Below are 22497 nucleotides of genomic sequence, written 5' to 3'. Positions count from 1 at the left end.
TTGCGAGCAAAGTGCAAAATTTTCAAACAAGCTTGCATACTTCATCATGAAATATGTTTTAATTTGACTTGGAGATAAGATTGTAACTAACCGTTTACACAGAATCCTACGAGAAATGTAATATAGCCGTTGACTGTCAGCATGGTTACCGGAGCACTTTTTCCCCTTTGAACTTCTTCTTCGTCGGAACATACCTTCGTCGGTGACATTTTACGAGGTGCTGCGTACCGAACGATCCATAGACGCTGTGTGTGTCGCATAACCTCTTCCTCCATTGATGATAATTTGCCTTTCGCCATATTTTAAGTGATTTCGACGGGAGATATACAACGCCGTTGTTGCCCAAACCGTAACCATGCACCCACGTGGTCCGGCGGGGTGTGTCCTCCTCGTCGTTCACAGTTGGCTGAGAGGATTGGATGGCGATGACGTAAGCCCACTTCGAAGGCATATATCCAGCGGTCACGCCCTGTTATTTTTGTCTGGCAACCGCGCCCCCGTTGTACTGAATACAGTTAAAAGTCGATGTGTGTACGATAGTGATGGATCATGAGAACGGTTTCCTGCAGAATACTCGGAATTCTCGAAAATCATTTCATGGTCCCTTTAAGACCATTCTCACCCGACACCATCGTCAGTGTAGGAAAATGATTTACAATTATTTTGCGTATAGCCCGACGATTATCCTTACAGTGATGTACATGTTTGTTAATTATTTTCACACGACTAGCGAGCCATATATTGGGACGGGAAGAAAAAGAAGATGACGAACGAGCCTGGGAACCACTGATCTCGATTGTAAAAGGCTGGATCGCGGATAGGGAGCGCGAGCGTGAAGAAACCGGCCGCCATCTTACGGTGCTCACAACAGTCGCCGCAGCGATCATGGCAACTTCTTGCAATTACGGTCGTACCAACCGTACTGGCAAGGTTACAGGGCCTAAATTTATACAGGTGAGTCACTCTTTATCGAGGAATAAATAGGCGTTCATTCTGTATATTTAGTTGACCATTATGAAGTGTTTTTTTGCCCAAAACGAGCACTGGATGCAGGTTGCTTGATCGCTCTTCCGACGTTCAATGGAGCACACTTGCATTTTACCCGGCGGCAAATACAGTTTGAGTGCATAATATGCTTGAAAGAACACGTTACACTGCACAGGTAGTGTTGTCATCAATATATGTGCGAGCACTCGAGCGCATTTTTGCATGCATTGCTAGCATGGTACATGGTGTTCTCTGCGGAAGCAAGTGCCACATTCATTTCTTTGAATTACCTTCGCGCACAAGTTCGGTATTACGTCATAATGAGACCACGATTGTCACCTTTTTTCATGTATTGGTATTGTTTTGTGCCTTGGTTTGATTTGTGACAAAGAATCCTACGTAACGGTGGTGTGGCGCGACTTGAATAACGCCTTTGTCTGAGCTGTATCGTCAGCTTGTTACGATAGTAATAATTTGTAGCGTGTCGTGCTATTTGAAGCAGTTTTTAAGGGTGGTCTCTCAATACAGGTTTCGTCATGAGGGCTACCCAGTGAATAATCTGTGTAGTGTGATACGGCTGGGTGTACAGGTAAGTATCACGTTCCTCATCCACTGGTTTCTACTTTACAGGAAGGAACAACCTCAGTGCACGCACTGTGGTTCACATCAGAAACACGCCTTACACTTTAGGCTCCTTCACCCAGCAATATAATAATTATAATTCTTTTTAGAAGAGTTCCCCATATTCTTTTTAGAATAGTTTTTCATCTTTTTAATTTTTAGAAGATACAGGGATTGTAAACCATGTTTTAAACTGATGTTTTAACATTTGTCCAATGCATTTATTAATCAACATATTTATTTTTAACTGGTTGCACCCAAACCAATGTTCTGATGTATTATTTCCTTTGTTGTCGATGCACCATAAAAATTGGAATAATCATCATCAATGCAGGTTACTTCACAGCTGCCTCGACATACTCAAGAAATGGGTGCAGAACCTGCGTAATGCCCACAAACTTTGATTACCACAGCACCTCCAAAAAGTATGTGTCACATGGAATTTTTAACATGGGATTCACAGTATATAATACCTTGTATTAACTGTTGTAGATCTAAGCCGTCTCTACAGTACACTCTCAGAAATTAAAACCGTGAGAACCGTGATAATTGTTTCAGTTAATAGGCATGCACATATATGCTATAAGAAGAAAATTATTTCTTGAGAATGCACTTCTCTGGCTACTGGTGTTGTTTACATCTACTGTTGATCACATTCATTTATCACATATTATATTCTTATATATATTATTATATTAACACATATTTGATCACATTAAATTCAAAATTCATCATATATAAGAAAATACCAGGAGGGAAGTTGCTATTCATTGCTCATTCTAACCTAAAATTGAGTGCTACAAATTTAGAGAGAGTACCTGTCCATTGTCATTCCTAAAATATATATTGTCATTGTAGCAAGGTCATAAAACAATAAATGTAGTCTTTTGTGACCTCCCTGCACGTTCATTGTATCCTGAAACGCATAAGTGCAAGAAATAACTTGAATAAACTTGATGTTGTATAAACTTGATATAAAATGTTGAATAATATAATGTATGATATAAAATGTTGAATAAACTTGAACTTGTATATTCTCTTTACTCACCATCAGTGACCTTCTTTACAAAAGCATATCGTGTTAGATTTTTTTTGTTTACGTTTCACAGACGGTGTACACGAGGGCCAAAATAACAAAATCACAACTGTTTCAAGCTCCAAATCGTCCTGCTGCAATTATCCTGTTGCAGACCATACGTGTGTAGTGCAAGAAGGCCCTTGCACATCAAAATGTAAGATGGGAGTCACAGTTAATGCAAAGTGGTTCCTATGAGAGACTTCGATGCTGAACAAAATTGTGCAAACTGCGGAAGGTGCCATAGAAGATATTCAGAAAGCGTGTCTGGTCTCACAACGGTGCTACGGCGCTCTCTTTTAGATGACGATGATACTCATTGGAGTTTCAGATGTGCAGCTGCATTTTTTCGAACGTGCTCCACATAACAAGCATGACAAAGTCAGCACTGGATAGCAGGCCCCGTTCCTAAGCAGCTTTGCTCACGCTGCAGTTGTATTCAGCAAAAGCATGTGAGTACTCGAGAAGGACATTCAGTTTGGCACAACCGCGCCTGCAAATAATCAGAACAAATGAAGGAAGAAACAAACAAACATAGAAGGGCTGTACTTCAAAAAGAGGTAAATCTTGTGTCTCAAGGAGGTGTTACCACTTTTAAGTAACTTAATTGATTAAGCTTACATCACTACCTCATTAACTGTCCTAACGAGCGTGTTCTAATTGCGTAAAGCAATTAAATCACGCTCACAACGTATTTGGGCTGCTTCGGTGTGTCCATATTTGCGAGGCAAAGCACCGCAGTCGTTCACTAAAAGACACTTTCTGCGGCGGTGCTTGATATAAATCATACGAAACCGATACACGGCTAAAACAACGGCTGTGATTCTACAGAACGATCTCTTTCTGCCATGCGAGTATATCCTTTCCCGGACCGTTCTTTATGGAACAATTTTTGTCCAGAACGCAGCACGGGATATTACATACATGGTGGTTGTTAATCTCGCATCGTTTCTTGTTGAAATATTGGCTGGGAAACGTACTGTAGTACAATCCCCAGCGCTGCACTGCTGTGACGGTCTAGTTTCGGAATGCAAAACATAACGTAATTAAGAATCGAACGGCAGGACACCTGTGAAACACTGTTAGGATACATCAGTATACTGGCACCTTACAAAATTGTGTGATGACAAGCAACGATCAACGCCTGCAGCGCTATAAATACTCACAATCTCCGTTGCCTCCCATTGTTTTCTATGGGCGCACACTGCGCTTTAGGGCCTCCCAACATGGCGGCCCGAATGCACGCCTCTCCCCCGCGAGCCCCTCTCCCATGCGCCATCCAGCCTTTATAGATAGAAATCAGTGCTGGGAACGAACATTGGAACGCAATAAGCATGTATGAGAGCACGAGAATACGAGCTATCGGAACAAATGAAACAGTCCTATTGGTCAGAGAAGATGCAGCCTCGCTGCCAGCCTGCTCTTCCCTCAGGGCGGTGACATCACAACACGTGAGCGCTCGCAACGTGCAAAATAACCACAAAGAAGAAGCTTCACGAGGAGCACATATTGTGACCACGCAAAGCATCGATAAAATTGCTCGTTTCGTTAGCCTGAACGACTCGTTCAGCTGAGGACTGCATTTGTTGACTTCTTGACGGCCAAGATTTTATGGATGTTACATAGAGCGACGTGCAGTGGCTGTCGACGGGGCAGCGCAAAAGGCATTTCCAATCCGCGAGAGAAGCGGGTTGTTTGGTGGTACATTTTAAAAGCGATAAAACCCCAGTGCAGGGGGCACGAAAGGACGAGACGAACACGAAGCACTGAATGTCAAACTGACTTGAATGCATCACACGCTTATATACAGTATACTGCTCACAACGCCCCCAAGGGAGCCAAGGCCGACATAATGAAAAAAAAAAGCAGCTTCGTGCTCTCGTGTGATAACACAAGAGCAACCAACGCCCCCCGACAGCCTGTCCTCCTGTTAGTTTTCAATGAATTGCTGGGTTTTTTCATCTGCGTGCAGCTAGAACTGAGTGAGAAATGGCAGTTCAGCGTATTGGGGGTTTCCGTTATACGCTGCGTCTCGAACGCTTTGGCTCCACCCTGCGGGGGTCACGTAACGTGCATCTGTGGACGCAGACCGCGTGATCTCGGGTGGGTCTTCCCTACAGACGGGGTGACACAAACTCAGCATTTTTGCAAATACTAACGAATGTGGTTTTGGCAAAAAAAAAAAAAAAGCCATACTGTCCTGGTCATACGCCGTAGAAAACGTCATTTGAGTTCACGTGACTTTGTTTACGTGTCGTTTTAGCGCTTGCTGACATATTCCCGTCGGCATAAAGCGAAGAGACTGTATTTTGCCAGTGTAAACGTGCTTCCGCGACATAGTAGCCCATTTCTCCTTGGTACACCGCATCGGCTCAGTGCGCGGGGTCGTCATGAAATCATTGGAATTCGTCAACAGTACGAAATAAAAACAATTACTGTGGTCGAAATACGTCCAAAGCGGCGCCGTAGAATTTAATCAAAAAGTCTGGGATTGTGTTTCAGCCGCGGATCACAGGCGCCGCAAACTTTAAGGTCACGTGGGCGTTGATGTTTGCTGTGACGTGTGTGTCCAGAATGCATTGCGTTCGCCCAACACGCTTTCGTCTATGGAGTAATACATTGGAGGGCACCCCTGTGGAGAGATGACGCTTTAAAAAACCACACAGAAGAAGCGCAGCTTTCACGTGCTCGATGTTGAATAATGGTAATGCGGGTAATGGTGTCGTGGTGTTACACGTAAGGGTTGTCTGGGCAGTGTGGCGACATGTTGTACGTGCCGCAGGATATGTCCTGGGGTTCTTTTGACGTGCGCCGGAAATCTCCGACACACGCTGCTGGAGGCAATGTTTGCCTCCCCCACACTGCCCTCGGCCGGGATCGAACCCGCGATCTTGAGCTCAGCAAGCCAGCACACTACAGACTGAACTACCGAGGTCGGCTGCTCCATGTTGCTCTGTAGTTGTGGCTGGATATCAACGCACACACATTTGTGTAGGCGTATACATTTTATTGTTGTGCGTACTTGATAGTCACATATAAAGCACGTGTTGAACTTATTTTATCTTATCTTTATGTAGAGTGTGTTCAATAAGTCGTGGCCAATATCAAGGGTCCGGTGTTTCCTCTGGTTTCCGTGCCGTCGAAGTTGTACTACAACGCACTACGGGCCCGGAAGGGATTGAAATGCTGTTTTGTAGGCCTGGAAGACGTTCGAAAATTTCTTGAATGGGACAGTACACTTGCTTAGGAAATCTGTAGCGGCCAAGTCCCTGTAGACGACGCACGGTCTCGTGGTCGGGCGACTGGTCACATATTTCTCGATCGTTTCTGCCCTGTTATCAGATCAGAAACATGGGGTAAAACATGGGGAGTCTCATCTTCAGAAAGCGTTTTTAAGTTATGAACATTGTTATGGGAAATCAACGGTATTGTTGTTTAGCTGTTGAATGTACAAAAAAGCTATGCCAAATACTGCCCCATTTGGATAAAGTGAAATATGCCACCGTGTAATAAAGAGAAGGACAAAGATTGTTTCTCCAGTCACAAAAATTGTAAAGCCCTAGATACAAAACTTGTAACCTTCCAAGCAGAAGGCTAAAATTTGTATCCGGCTCTTTCCTGCACCTTCTTTCGCAGAAACGAAGACATTCTTAAGTGCCCATAGCACTTGTTCTAATGGCTACAACGCGAGGCGCATCGCTGTTAAATACTACGATGGCGCCACGCCAACATAAATACGATGGACATGTCAGCTCACGTGATAATGATGCTGGCTATTTGTATGTCAACGTGTATCCCTTACCCGTCCCAGCCGAACTCGTAACGGCCACCAGATCCGGCAACTATTATGTCGTCGCAAGGAACACCCTTTGGAGTGCCCGTCCTTCGTAACGAGCAGATATCGTACGGAGTGGCCAGTCCTTTGGTCCGGGAGTAAGGGAATGCTGGGGTCGGATCTTTCTGTACCGTGTCGGGCATTTGGCCTCTCATCAACATGGAGAAGCTCACACACAACTTTGAACTATCCGCCATGCGTGATACGATCTCCTGCAGTAGAGAGGCCATATCACAAATAGTTATATTACATATTGCATATTATCATATTACAGCATGGCTGCACTGCCTTGTGACATATGCAAAAGTGATAGAGGGACACACCATGCAGTCCCGTACTGTTGTGTGACCAGTATGATGGTAAACTAGCACATTATTGCGCCATGCTCTACTCTTACGACGCGCAAGAGCACACGCGAAAGATATTTAGGGCATTATTCTAGAGCTGACAATACACTCAATAAACCAAATTCACGATTATTCATCTTGTAGCAGGCAGCACGTAATGGTCGCTGTGTTCGACCGACGTAAAGTTCTAGGACTGCCGACAACAAGTTTTCCTGCCGTTTTTAACCCTTCTTTCGTGATATTTAATCTTTGTACCGTGGCATTTAATCCTCATGCTGCCACTTTTAATCCTAATGCCGTGGAATTTAATCATAAATTTTCGTATTATGTTTGCATAATCCGATGTTCGTCTCCTCTTTCCACTACAATGGGATAGTATAACACTGCCTGCATGATATGTGACCTGTTGTGTTATTTCCTGTTTCCTGCTAGGTAGATTTTGTATGACTACTCTTCGCACAACTATGGGATAGTATAAGACTGTCTCCAGAATTTATGAACCGTTATGACTATTTCCTTATTTACAGCTGCAAATGAACTTTTCACGACTGGGACTATTCTACACAGTGGGACTGTATACAGTGCACTACATATATACATATATACACTATATATCCTGCACTACAGTGGGACAGTATAAGGCTGCCTGCATGATTTATGACCCGTTATGACTATTTCCTTGTTGACAGCTACAAATGGACTATGATATCCCATTGTAGTACATAGAGTAGTCGTATCTGTATAACAGGAAATAGTCATTACAGGACACAAATCATGCCAGTAGTCTTGCACAGTCCCATCAGAGTAACTGTCATAAAAATTACTTTCTAGGTGCAAACAAGGAAATAGTCATAACAGGTCATGAATCATTGTGAGCGACTGTGTTACCACCTTCACCTCGCCTACCCATCACCACCACCATCGCGGCTGCAACGCGTAAAAGCAACGAACACCACGTAAGCCCTTGGGTTTATCGGGCATCTTAGACGGGCAACCATCTTCCATTAACACTTTATTCGGCCCTTTACAAGCTCAGAGCCCTAATAAACCTGTGTCTTCTCTTTCTTTAACTCGCCTGTTGATCATTTCCTTCAACTCAACATCTCGTCTGGCTAAACAGGTATACCTTATCTGGGCCACTGCTTTTACCATCACTGGCCATCAACGACCCTCATTGTAGTGCATAGTGTAGTCGTAGTCACAAAAAGCCCATCTGTATCTGTAGACGAGGAAATATCCATAGCAGGTCGTAGATAGTCTTATACTATGTCATAGTAGTGCAACGAGTTCTCATACAAAATTCATTTGTAACTGTAAACAAGGAAATACCTACAACACGGCATAAATCATGCAGGTAGTCTTATACTAGTCCATTGTGGAGGAAAGAGGATATGAAAGGAGAACCCACGAATTTAGGATTAAATTTCAGGGCATCAGGATTAAAAGTGGCATCATAAGGATAAAATTCTACGGCATAAGGATCAAATCTTAAAGAAGGAGGATCAAATACCACAGGAAAACCTGTAGTTTTGACATTCACGTAGTATTCGACTGCAAGTTTCATGCAGACGCTTCATGCAATATTTCATTCATCACAGCAGCGTTCCTTTTGAGAAACGAACCAGCAAAATGGACGGCATGATCATGTCCGTTTGGTTTATGGGGAGACGTAAACACGAGCCAGGCTTGTGCAAGGTATAGAAGGGAAGGTGTAACCGGTAAGTATGAACATTAATAACTTGTTGAGAGTAAGCGCTAGGTCTGGTATGTGTCTGGCGCTATGTTTGGTGTGTGTCCTTCCATGTTCTGCAGTGGTGTTCCGCGTGAATGAGTCCCGAATATCGCAGGCGCTAAAGCATATGTACACCACAAAACGCTTTGCCGTGACAAAAGAGAATATCTAGCTCGACCTCCGTGTCACGTACACATAACTATCTTGAATGTGAATTGGAAAATGAGTAAAAGTTTTTAGAAAGTATTTAAATTGCTAAATACGGACGTTTGAAAGTATTTGCAATATATCAAGCTACAAGCAAAGGTGTTTAAGATGCGCTACATAAAAACTGTACTCACGCTACTGTGCAAGTCTGGCAGCCACAACAAATTAGCATACGTCACAACAGTGTGCCATCGAGATGAAGGTCATTAGGTCTGTTTCGAAATGTGGTAAAATATAATTCGAAATCGAGAAGCACTGAACACCGGGTTACCTGGATCGCATCACCCATGTTGGCAGAATAAACACAGAGACAACCCGACATAAACTGCCTTCAGACAACAATGATTTATTACGAGGAAGACAGCAAGGTTTTACACAGTTTCCAACAAGCAGAGTGGAACCTTAGTTCGACACTACTGTTTCTTCAGAAACCAGATTTCTACTTCTGACAAGGAAACTGCACTACGAATGTCGCGATAAGGCGACTCTGCGGATTGGAAACTATGTAAAAGCTTGCTGTCTTCCTTGTATAATAAATCATAGCCGTCACAAGGCAGCTTATCGTGTGTTGCCTCTGTGTTTATTCTGCAAACAGCGTGGGTAACTAGTAAGTTGACTCACGAATCGGTAGCGGGATTGCGATTACAGTGACATCACGGCAAATATAGATGATTGGCTGCAAAGATAATTGAAATATCTTTCACGGTAACTACATCTGCTCCCAGATCTTTCCTCTCGACTCGATCATCGTCAGAAAGTAGGCATTTAGATATGTTTAATTCATATCTTTTCACAGTTATTTGTAACGAGAACCCATTAGAATGGCACCCTTATTCATATTCAGATACAGATCTGTTGAATATGTGTTTCTCTATTCTGCCAATGTTCGCTTGTATTGCGTGTCATATGTTGTTTTATGATATTCTTGTAATTTTATTTTGTTGTAATGATTCGTTTGAATTTCTGTTGTATACATTAACTCCTCTCTACAATGCTCTTTCCCCTAGAGGGTATTCAAATAAATAAATAAATAGATAAGTAAACTACGGGCGGCATGTAATATGTCTCGAAGCCCTCTTTCATGCATCAAGCAGTCCATCAGGAGCCTGCATGCACAATATTTCCGCTACGCGGATTACTCCCACTGCGCAACCAAATTTACAGAAACACCCGGAGAGTGCACCACATGCTATTTGTTGCAAAGCACGCCGTAGCCAAAAACAAAGAAATTATAGCTAGGAGCACTTGACTGCTTCTGCATCGTCTTCCATCACATGAATAATAATTCATGTTCTGTATAGGCTTCAATCACAAGAATAATAATGCGTGACTTAACGTGGGGAGGACTCTATGACCGTAAGAGACGCCACAGTTGCTGGTCCGTGAATTAATTTTGTCCTATTGAGGATGTACGGAAAATTTTACGACACGGCACACCGTATGTAATATTCCTCGAGGAAGACGACTTATATAAGCAACGTGTACCCTGCCACCAAGTTGACTGTCCTTCTGTATGTTTCAGCGGCCCCAGCTAGTACGATACTTTGACATAGACATAGACATTATAGACATTGACATTCGGCATCCCAGTGGACGACTATTCGTGAATACATGTACATATAGCTTCACAATTTGTCGTCTTTCGACGGTGCCTATGGCGCATAGCCGCACTTGGTGGCTCAGTCCGTAGCACGTTCTCCTGCTCATCCCAAGATCGTGTGTTCAAACCCGGCCGAGGACGGTGGCAACTAGGTGGAAGGGTACAAGTTACTCAGACATAGTCTTTCGCGAGGGACTATAAATGTGGTGTGCAGTGTGTCGAGATTTCAGCGCACGTTAAAGAACGCTCAGGTGGACAGGTCCGTAGATCCGACCACAGCGGCGCCGATCATGATCGCAGTTGTCCCGTTGTCTCCAGCTCCGACTTATTATTATTATTATTTAAATAATTATTATTATCATCATCATCATTATTATTATCCTATGTGGCTACATAGTTATTCTTAGCAAAATGCGATTCACGTCGCAAATCAATGACGCGCAGTTCAAGCTATTTTCAGCACTCTTTTCGCTGCCTTTTTGCATCATTTCAATCCTGTTTTACCTTCACAAGCGAGTTTCGTTCCGTGCTGTCTGTGAGACAAGGACCGGTTGAAGGACGTAGTCTGTGCGTATGCACGAGGAGATAGTCCACCAGAGCCTCAAGGGGCTTTATGTCCTTCTGCATAAGAACCGAAGGAGTTGCTTGAGTCTCAAGATGTTGTACGTGGGACATTGTGCATATGGATATCTATGTCGGTATCTGTGTTTCTGGGCCTCAACAAGAGCACTCGAAGAAAATGCGCTCTTTTCACGGTATCACCATCAGCAACTGCGTTCCGAGTAGTTAAAGGTACTGTAAAGCAGCACCGATCAAATGTCATGTAATGTGGCTATTCGATAGTCCAAGCCACCAGGACAAAAACGGCGCAAGTTTCATTCCAATCAATGGTGCAATTAATTAGAAAATGACTATTAAAGATTACGGGCAACACTGCACTAGGTATTCGAAATGATTCCGTACTCCTGACACATACGGCGGCAACCACATTGCATGGGTATAACACTGGGCCCGCGACATAACAATCCACCACAATCTACCATAAACGACACAACGATCCGCATCTGAGGATAAACAAAAAATGCTGAAATGAAATGCTGAGCCTTTGAAAAAAATGTGTCAGACGTTCAAGAAGCCAGACAGCGTCGGGACTTGTTTGTTCACAGGTTCACAGAGAGAGTTTGTTCGTTCGAAAGAGGCTGCGAACAGAAGGAGCGCGCAGGCCCAGTAGAGAAGTAGGGAGAGCCTCCATCGAACAGCGGCCAGCGCTGGGTTACTTCGCAAAAAACACTGTTAACAGGGGTTTCAGAATACATAGGTAAACAGGGAAACTAATAATATGGTTGCTAAAATAAGGAAGTTCCGATGTAATAGGGTGTAATACCAATTTTCACAGTTGCCCGCTGTACAGGGGGTTGTTTGACACCAGGCGTCGCACCGCTCCACTACGCCGCATTTTTCATGGCAAATTAAAAATATTTATAGCGCGTTGTCAGTCGTATGGTTCCGCGTATGGTATTTAGAAGTAACAAAGTCTCTAGGCACATCATACTGGAATATCATGATTGTCTACTGCTGTACAGTACCTTTAACTATACAAAGACAATCCACACCTGGAGTGTTCATAGCCCAACATTAACTGATAGGAGAGCGAAGAAGCACGGTACCTTATTCCTCGCTAGATCAGGCTCGAGAGAGACGCTGAGTAGGAGTGGTCTGTTGTTGAAATCACTGACGGCTCGAATGTCTTCCAGAATGTGGAGCAGAATGTTGTCGTGCTGGTCGGTTGTACAGTCGGAATCCTTAAGGTGCTTCCAGTCGATGTTTATTCCAGAAGCCTTGTAGTGGATAGAGGCAGTAATAAGGCTCAGCGTGAACTCGCGCATGCGTCCTCGTACTTTCACCAAAGATGCGAAGTGAATTTGGTCCTGTGCGTGGAAGAGTAGCCAGAGTTTATTTTATTTTTATTATTTTTTACTACAGAAGCAAACATGACAGAAAGATCCTCTCCTTTGTCGCGAGCGCGTTTTCTCGAGCCAATTACTGACGCGAGTTACTGCTGCAGCCGGCAAGGCGCGCTACACAGGAAAGGCGGTGGAATGGCAGCAGGCACGGAGTCTCTTGTTCTGCGATACATTTGAAGGGCCCTCTTCATTGTGGAATGGCCTAGGCACGTGTAATAGGGTACAAGTGTTTATGCTGAATTAGAATTAATTCAGGATTTGAGTGCAATCAGAAAGGAGTCTATTAGAGATACCATTTGATCCAGCTTGGCTACAAGAATGGAGGAATCTCCGAAGGATCGCGCGGTATATACGAAACACAACGTTTGCGCGTTTCAGTTCATTGATTCATTAAAGTTCGAAGTTAGGTTCGCAGTCACGTAGATTGTGAAAGGTCGACCGACGGGTCAAACGTGCCTCATGGGACACACGAGTACCTAAGAAAGCACACCTACGTCACCTTGTCGAAGCAGCTCGAGTGTGTAACGATACGTAATGCATAAGGTATTTAGTAGAAGCGGACGCGTTCAGCGTTACCGCATTCGACTGTCCAATGTTGTTCAGGGTGGCACAGCGAAGGTGCTTATCAGAGTTCACTCGAACCTATTTCCAGCATCCAAGATCCAAGATCTACTGGTTTTCCAGATGTGAACTGAGCTACCATATAGCATACCAAGCAAAACAAAGAAAAATCGAACGAAGAGAAAATACATTACTCGTGAGCAGTCTGACTATTTACGGAAACACACTACGTTATGTTATGTGCAACTGTATCAAGAAAATATACGCACAGCGCCGTTGAGACAACTCCGAGAGGGTTATTATCTTTCAAAGTACGAAGATTCCGCGAAAAAAAGGTGGAAGGAATGTGAAAGTAAAAAGTGTGTCGCCAGTTTCCATTGCTTTGTGATCGCGTATTTTGCCAGATTCAGGAATCTATATGCGGTGTAACAGAGATTAATTTTGCTAGTAGACACTGTTGAAATTCGGCGTGGAGACTTCACTTGTGGCATATTGTTCTGTGCGCCGGGCTCGATGGATTAGTTGGTAGCATGTCTGTCTACTGATGCAAAGGTCGCGGGTTCGACCCCCCGCTGAGCACGTCAGCTACTTTCAGGAAGGCTGCAAGTTGCTTAGACACGTTGTCTTTCGCGAGTGAGGTTAATTAGTGTGGCGTTGTTGGAATTACGTCCAAATTGTTAAAAAATACAAAACATATATCCGCAAAATCATTAACGTTAATATTATCACAGTCCCTTTTCACTGGTGACATACCATCTGACTTGCTGATTGCTAACGTCATTCCAGTGTTCAAGTCAGGTAACAAAGCTGACCCCAGAAACTATAGGACTATTTCTCTAACCTGTTTGCTGTGTAAATTCCTGGAACACGTTATAATGTCACATTTAACTTCTTTTCTTGGGGAGAACAGCGTTTTCTTTCCTCTACAGCATGGGTTTCGTCGTGGGTGTTCTTGTGAAACTCAGTTAGCGGGACTGACCCATGACATTTTTAGTTTTCTCGACCAGGGTTGCCACGTGGACGCTGTCTTTTTGGATTTTGCGAAGGCTTTCGATCGGGTGCCCCACGTCCGTCTTTTTGCAAAATTATCGAAATTCAATATTGACCCCTACGTTCTCTTATGGATTCAGAATTTCTTAAGCGGCAGATCACAGTTTCTGACAGCCAACGAGACAGCGTCTTCTCTGGCACCTGTAACCGCAGGAATCCCACAGGGTTCGGTAAAAGGCCCTCTCTTATTTCTCATTTTCATTATTGACATCTGTAACGGCTGAACTAGTTCTGTCCGTCTTTACCAAGACGATTGCGTCATCTATACCGTAAAGTATCTTTCGCCCTAGACTGTGATACACTCCGAGAGGACCTTGTACGTGTATGATTTTGGTGTTCGGCATGGTTACTCCCTGTCAATACTCATAAATGTAAAGTTCTGTCCTTCTCACGATCCTTTCCTCATATTTCAAGTTACCACTTCGGCGCTTCTCCTCTCGTCCGCGTCGTATCTTACAAATACTTAGGTGTAACACTAACTGCAGACCTTTCATGGTCTCAACACACTTCCCATATTGTCGCCGACGCTAACCGTTCCCTTGGCTTCTTACAACGCAATCTTAGGCTTGCGCCCTCTCATGAAAAAAAGGGGGAAAAAAAAACTGGCTTACACGACTTTCATCAGGCTAAAGCTTGAGTTTGCTTCGCCCTATCTGGGACCCCTACCAGGACTACCTTTCCTCTGCAGTTGAACGAGTACAAAATCGAGCAGTTCGTTTTGTCACTAACTTATATGGCTTCGACAGTAGCATTACGGCGCTCAGGAGTGACCTTGCTCTTCCTACCTGATCGTTGCGCCGTATCCAATCGGGATTTTAGTTTTTCACTAAATCTATCACAACAATTTTTTTGCGTACATCTCTTTTACAGCCTCCTTCCTACATATCTGAACGTCATGATCACGAAAATGAGGTTTGCGTACATAAGTATGATACCCTTTACGGATCCCAGTCGTTTATTCCCCGTTTGTCAAGACTCTGTAATGACCTTCCCCGCCATGTAACACTTTTCACTGATCATCCCCGGTTTCAGGCGGCCATCGCCAATTTGTCTCTCTCCCCTGACTCTTCTTTCCGTTGTTTTTTGCTTTTCCGCACTGTTGTTCGCGGCGTCTATGCGTATTTCCCTTTTTTAGTATATTTGACGTTTCTCTTGCTGTTTGCCGAACATGCTAATTACCTTTTCATTTTCTACAGTGTTATTGTCGCCCAACTTCTCCGTTATGTTGTACCCGTTTTGGGTCTTTAATGTATTCTAAATAAATAGATAAATAAACTACAGTGTGCCACGTGCTGAGCTTTCGTCACACGTTAAGGAACCGTCAGATGGCCAAAATGAATGCCGCCATGGCGCTATGGCGTCCCTCACGATCATAGTTTTCTCGTGGCGTAAAACCGTGAGTTATGAATTCTCACGGTGGACACGCCGGCGTGAAGTTGCGCCATCTTCGTGTCACGAGCGGAACTGGCGACACTACGCGTCAACAGGGAGCTTCTCAGTTACCTCGAGTTCAGTCTTCTCCAATTTCTTGCTCCGTGGTTCGTACACATCCATGTTGACGCTAAAGGAAATACCTCTTACATCTACATCATACCAATACATGTACCTAAACCAATTAAACCGCAAACAGTATGTGTTTTCAAAGCTGAGTTGTGTCTCATTGTACCAGACGGACATTGCGCATATCTAGGGTTCCGCATTTTCAGCATTTGCGGAAAAATGCCGAGAAACACTGGCTGAATATTTTGTGAAAATTCGGCATATGTTCCGAAGATGCGGGTACCTGGATCGGCCTTTTCTTCCACGAGGGCATGACATTTTCTTTCTTCCATCATCACGTTTCCAGATGGAATGCGGGGAATACCGCACTGCGGATCTGCTAGCTATTAAGGGAAAATCCCTGCCCTGTAACACTTTGATTAGTGACACATTAGGGTTCGTGTGCACGTGGAAGCTTTCAACAAAGGAAAGGAAATTATTTGTGTTGTCATCGTCCTCCTACCAAGCTGCTCTCCTTCCATATAGTCCTTCTCACTTGTGATTAGAGCTGCCGATCTTTCGGCATCTATGTTTTGGCCCAATATTTTAAAATGCCGAAAATATCCCAATTGGTCAAAATATATAAATCACGAAAAACACCCGCCGAATCTCCCGAGGAATAAATGCCGAAAACACGGAACCATACAAACATCTCTTCGTTATTCTGTTAGCGTTCTAGCCGCGTTACACAGCTGGCGCGAGAGGGTGGATATGTATCCGGTGCGTCCCTACGTATGGCGATTCGAGTGGCGAGTCGATAGACAGGGTCGTATGGTTCTTTCCGTAGTTCCTATTCTCGTTGCATCGGACAAATTGCGTAGACAAAAAATGGCATCGAAATTGATAGACTGGCTGATGTCACCATGCTTTACAACAAACCGTTAAACAGGCGCAAGGCAATAAAGCTCGTTCGCCGCACGAATGGCACAGTTTCCGAATTGGTGAACCTTAGCGGCCCTGGAGTTGTCGAGCTCCATTTGCTTTGTCACCGACGGCACAAACCGGTGCATTCGGATGCCACGGGAGCGGACAGCAGCAGTACCAGATTAAAAATTACGAAACTAAACACCGTGTCGTCTATGCGGAATAATGCATTGCAATGTTACGACAAAAAATAAATAAATAAATAAAAACAACAACAGAGAGAGAGAGAAACCGAAGAAAAATTAGGAAAGAGAAACCTGCCTAGCATTCATTCTAGAAAGGAAGCTTGCTCATCGTCGCCTAGTAGCATAATACTTAAAGGGACGGTCGCATCCGTTCCAGCCGATTTCGAAACGATAGCGTCGTTTTATTCCATCACGATATCGAAAATCCTGCGCGAAACAGTGGCGTAGTTTGACTTTTATTCGACGGAATACATTACAAGAGCAGATGACGGATATTGAGGGTGCGCCGGAACTCACTCTCCGGAGAAACAAGAAAGCGTCACTCCCTAAGAAACCAATTAGGGCGCGACCTTGCCTTGAGAAAATGAATGCCACGGCCGTGTGGCGTCTCATAGAGTTACGGAACGTCTGGACGGAGCCTTTCGTTCTGTGAGCACAGCGCTCTCACTCCTCCGCTTAGGGAGCGACGTCACACCACCGGAGCTTCTGCGGCCGCTGAAGCAGGGCTGATGTTTAAAATTCGTTCGCTTAATAACCAAGCTTTTTGAACAAAACAAAAGTCATAACAACAAAAGTAAAAAATAAATTAGCAAGTACAGTGTCGGCCGATGCCGAACATAGGAGTATCGGTTTCATGGATGGGTTTCTCGATGCGACCGTCCCTCTAACCGGCAGCCTATTGCCAATAGAAAACGGTGTTGTGGGGCGAAGTACCTCCGTATGGCAAATAATAAGAAACATACCTCAGGATGTCCCCCGACGGATATGACGACCTTAGTTTTCTCCCAAGGTTTGCTCTTGTTTTTAAAACTTAGGATCTCCCGAAGACCAGATTTTGCCTCGAGCTGCGGTTGCAATGTGCTGTACGAAGCGTGGCGCGGTACCAGGAACTCATATAGGATGAACGGGCAAAATTCAGCGTTGAGATGGCGAGGCAGAAAGTATCCGTAACTCTTGATGGCGTTAGGCGTTGGCAGTAATACCTCGGTCTCGTAAGCACAGAAAAACGGAAGTGCCGCTGCTGAACTGCCTGAAGGAAATGATGTGACTGGAACCTGCACGGCGAAATTCATTGTGGCCTGTGCAGCACACAGAGAAAGTCTGTAAAGCGTGACGTACGATTCCGCCAGGGTCGGGCTCTGTCACAACAGTTTGTTGTAGGCACTTTTCGGGGACGTTGGGTAAATAGTCCGTCGTTGAAATATTGACGTCGGTGGTGATTTCCTGCAGGTCTGCTTCCTTGGTCGCCAGTCGCCCGCGGACGAAAGCCATAATAAGCAGCCCCAGGGGCACTGCAAGGCTTCCAAGGAGAAGAGCAGAAGAGTACCAGAGGTAGTAAAGGTTGTTATGTCTCTGTGGGACCACGCCAATGATGCTATTGCTCTCGAGTCCGGAAGCCTGTACCGAAACCGATCTTAGAAACAGAGAAAAAGAACGACAGACGATGGCATAGTATATCACATATACGTCAACAGCTGTTCACTTCAAACATTGTGCTACCAAAGTACAGCGTCGCCTTGTTAAAATATTTGACGTATAGTGTTAAGCAGGTAGCATGCATTCTGCATGCAAGTAGTGGCATGTAGGGTAGTGTTGTTGGGCTGGCAATAAAGGAGCATATTCGTTATCAGGCCTTTACTGCGAATAATACCAGTTTTCGGTCGGCGTATACCTTAAGGGGAAAGTTCGTTCTCTACCTGTTTCTCCTTATCCGGACGCCTCGGTAATCACGCACTATCGTACGGAAAAGGGAACTTCCGGATAAGAGAGTCAAGTGAGCGGATGCGTGCAGCTTCTTGCTCCACCACTTATCTCGTTCCTACAGAACGTTGTACACAGTCGACTTTCGGACATCGGCGCCCAGCGCTTCTTTGGCTTGAATACAAGAAATAGTTTTACATGATACCATGCCCCCATTCCGACCAGTGGAACTCGGACACCTCTTGTATTGCCGTGTGCCAACAGTACTGCTTGTCCAGACTCTAGTGCCTGACCTCCGACCAATACGGGATCAAAGGCAAGAACACAAGGCTTACGCAGGAGACTACGTTGCTCGGGGCCAATCCCCACGCCAGAATATGCCACAGGGATGGACGTCACTGACACGTTTCCGTAAAAGCGAATCCGAATGGAACATTGTTTCCAATACTTCTTGTCAGGACACGGAAAACCGCGGTATTTTTTTTAATTTCCTTATCGCCCGAGTCTCATGCCTCCCGCACCACCGGAACGGGTGGGTGACGCTCCGTGTTCTTAAACTTGCTCCTACGCCCGGCGGCGTGTGGAACGCAGTGCTTTGCTTAAAGTATTTTTTTCTTTGTTAATGGGAGAAGCGGATTACGTTCTAAATTGTCAGGTAAGGGATTAGTATCGAGGGTTTCTTTTACTTTATTCCAGTATCGTGGCTCTTCATGGTGTTTATTTTGAGCATTGCATTCGTTTCACTAGCTGTCCAGGGCCTGCCTGGCGCCCAGCACGCACCTCACGGCTATAAGTATGAGCCCCGCCCTAAGGGGAGATGCTCCACCGACCGGTCGCTTCCGTCGCACGGAGGCCTCTTCGACGGTAACCCGTTCTCTCATGCCGTTAAGTCGATGGAGTTATGGTGTCTGCAGTGCCTTCCTCGCTGGACGTGGGTACACAGACTGGGTACACAGACCTCGTGGGTACACAGACTGAAAGTCAGTCTCGGACTTTTTTAGATAACCTGACGGCCTATCAAACCGACACGGGAATAAAAAATGAAGTTACAATCACGCGCATCCGGCAGGTTGCAGTGATAGGCGATGTGTTACGTGGGCTATTCCCGCCAGTGCCAGACCCCCGCTTTCGCAAATACGTTCGAGCATATCGCTTTCATAGCTCTGAAGCGATAGCGTGGAAAGATCGTACTTTCACGATATCTTTCTAGTAAATTTCGTGTCTACTAGATTGAGTGCCGGCTTTTAGCTGGTTGGAATGAGCAAACCATGCTCCTAGCCTTGATGCGATAGCGCGGGGAGACCGTAATGCTTACGGTGACTTCCTTGCCCAAAGCCCCGCTGGCGCCAATACTGGCGTTAGGACCGCATTACGCAGGCCAGCAGGTGCCGTCTCGGTCGACTGCCGGCTTTCAGCTGGTTTGGATAAGGGTCGAGTATGATTGCAATGTCTCGTTAGTCCCACGAGCATTTGACCTCTTTGTATTCGGACAGAGATTGATCACCACAGTAAAAGATTGGCCCATCCTTGCCTTAGTTAAATATGCGGACACTGCTATTTAGCTAGTGAATTTCCGCTAACTCCCTATTTCGGTCACCATATCCTGGTGCTCACGTTGGTTAGTGTGATTACCGTTACGCGGCCTTCCATTTTTATATTCGGGGAGCGCTTGTTCAGGCGCTCGCAAAACATGGTCCTCAGGGGATCCCGTTCTGGGTACAGGGCTACTGGCACGACGGACCAGCCACGATCCAGGTCCCCCGGTCCAAGACAGAAACCGGTCGCTTCCTGGACGGTAGTGCACCAGGGATTCCCCGTGTCGTGGGCCACGCACTCCAAGTGGTCGTCTCAGACACGCCCACTCAAGAGCGCCGACCCCGCCACAGCCTCCCTGCCTCTCCGGGGACTAACAGTCTCAGAGAGGAACCCTGCCGACCCGTTGCAGCCACTTTCCCCCGACAAGCAGCGACTCCTGTGCCCCGTCTGTCAAGTTCCATAAGTGCACCGAGCCACCCACAGACGCAGCGACCTCCACCGGTCCCGTATTGCACAAGCACGACCCGAAGCCGTCGATGTTGCCTCTGCGGTTGTGACGCTGCGTCGTCTGCATCCTGAGTTGCTGCGTGAGGAGGTAGCGCTCGCCCTGAAGAAGGCTTCCTCATTGAACTTGACCCCGAAGAACAACTGTAAAGACCACGTGGTCTGGGTTTGTGTGCGGGGGGGATGTGGAGACCTGTGGGGGCGCCACTGGATGGCCACCACGGTATTGTTGTTACGAGAGGGCGCCGCTGCCGGGGAATGGCGAGGAGGAGCCCCAGGGAGAGGGACAGGAAGCCTGGTAAAAAGGGAGCGCGACGGGATTAGTGGGAGACGGGAGGCGGGACGTTGATCTGGAAGCGCGACTGTTGCATATGTACTGTTTGGGCTGATAAGCCGTTTGGTTGAAACAGGTATGAAAGAAACCTTTGTTTTGCTATTGAGTTTGCAGAGCGTTCCTTCACAGGCCGGACGGGCGAGCACGACCCCGAGAATGGGGATGGTTCCCACAAAGTTCAATTTTGGATACTGTGCCTGTCAGTGTAGATAACTAATTATTTATGAGTGCTTGACTCGTCGTCGTCATCACACATTGTCACCCTGCATATTTATCCGGCTTTTGTAAAGCATGATGTGTAATGATAATCGTCCACTCAGCTAAACTCTTTTTAGTGGATGGGCCCGACACAATGGGGGACCTTTAAAGTTACATGATTCGGTGGTGCTTCAGTGCTTGCTGGTGATGACTGTACAGTAGTAAGGGAACTTACCACGTCAACAACATTAGCAATACTTTTATATTGACTTTATATACTAACAGATTGCGGATTTGGCTTTCCATGTGAGCTGGTTCCTCCTTCCCCTTGCGATGGCGCAGCTTGCTTCGGCGACACCACGGCAGGGGATGGAGTCTTGGGTTCCCCCCTACCAGGACTAACGAGATGTTCAGAAAAAGACACACCTGCGATGGTACAGCTGGTATCAATTCATGAACAACCACCTTGACAGACAATCATTGCGTGCGGTACCAAATGACACCAAGCGGTGCAGGGCTACAAATGTGACTTTTTGCACATATTTTGCTGATGAAGCACATCACATTAGCAAAATTAGGCCAGTATTATGAGCGTTACAAAAGTCCTGCAAGTCTTCACATGCTGGAACAATGCTCTCGTGTCTGTTAAAACAGATATCCGTTTAACTCGCTATTAACTGCTCATGTCCTAAGAGCATGCCATTTGTATTCTTAGCAGTCATGCTTCTTGATGTCCGGTTTTGCGAACCTCGGGCACAAGACCTCCAGCCAGCATGCTAAGCCCGTAGTAGATCGCCTCGCGACCTGTATTTTCGGCAACATGTTATATATACGCATCAATACATGGATTGAGTAAACAGGAGCTGGTGCGACCTCTTTTTCTTTTCCAGAAGTACTGACACTGATTATGGTAGAACACGGCTATTAGAATTCTCGTTAAACTCGTAGGCAGGACCTGTTCCTTTAAACGGATGCAGTTCCAACTTGTATGGGATACGATTACGTGGGAAATCGAGAATGAGACATACGTAGTTGTACAACAGTGTACTCGCATGATTAAACGTACCACGGCGCGGAATAGAAGGCGGCTTTTCGATGCTCGTTGATGGTTCTTTTGCGGTGTCCTCTTGACTACTCGGCGATTGAGTTTCACCAAAGAAAAAAATCATTTTCCCTCAATTGGAAACGTCGTGTCTCAAGCACAAGGAACGCACTTTCTTCTTCCTCGCAGGTGCACCTGACCTTCCGCCCATTTTGTCACTTTCATCAGCTTCAGAACAACAAAAATAACTTCCTTTTGATGATCTTTAGATGGTGTCAGGTACCTGGTGAAACGTAATGCAAAAGACAAGCTGTGCTCCGATGTTCTCCGGGAAGTCCTGTAGAACAAGGGGACACAGGCCGCTTTGGTGCCCCCAAGAAAGAGCGTCGTCGCCCACTGCGCATGCTCAGAACCCAAACCACACTTCGGGCTTTGGGTGGACATGCTATTTTTCGTAAGTAGCGTGGGACCCCTAAGCTGGTTTGCGTCGCTCTCGCGGCCTGTTGCCGGCAAACGCTTAAAGTGACAATTCGGTCGAAAACATGGGTCTGGGAA

The 22497-nt window shown here is 45.6% G+C and overlaps 1 protein-coding gene across 1 annotated transcript; it reads right to left on the bottom strand.

Annotated features, from left to right (window-relative positions):
* Positions 1-5612: 5612 nt before the first annotated feature.
* On the bottom strand, positions 5613-22123 carry LOC135383558 (uncharacterized). The gene is made up of 8 exons (XM_064612972.1): positions 21967-22123; positions 21184-21326; positions 17747-18025; positions 17371-17682; positions 12072-12332; positions 10909-11025; positions 6486-6730; positions 5613-6015 (listed from the first exon to the last, which is right to left on the bottom strand). The coding sequence occupies exons 1-8, from the start codon at positions 22067-22069 to the stop codon at positions 5844-5846; spliced, it is 1632 nt and encodes a 543-aa protein (XP_064469042.1). The 5' UTR covers positions 22070-22123; the 3' UTR covers positions 5613-5843.
* Positions 22124-22497: the final 374 nt, after the last annotated feature.

Source organism: Ornithodoros turicata, chromosome 2 (genome assembly GCF_037126465.1).
Source record: "Ornithodoros turicata isolate Travis chromosome 2, ASM3712646v1, whole genome shotgun sequence".
NCBI lineage: Eukaryota > Metazoa > Arthropoda > Arachnida > Ixodida > Argasidae > Ornithodoros > Ornithodoros turicata.
Note: the sequence above shows the minus strand (reverse complement) of the source record. Positions and strands in the feature narration are given on the sequence as shown.

What these genes read in the sequence shown, in the direction of transcription:
- LOC135383558 (XM_064612972.1), bottom strand. Translation starts at nt 22,069, where the DNA reads ATGATTTTTTTCTTTGGTGAAACTCAATCGCCGAGTAGTCAAGAGGAC. An exon ending in AGCCCGACCCTGGCGGAATC is followed by an intron (nt 17,683 to 17,746) that starts GTACGTCACGCT and finishes TTCGCCGTGCAG; the next exon opens with GTTCCAGTCACATCATTTCC. An exon ending in AACGAAACTCGCTTGTGAAG is followed by an intron (nt 6,731 to 10,908) that starts GTAAAACAGGAT and finishes TCTCTACTGCAG; the next exon opens with GAGATCGTATCACGCATGGC.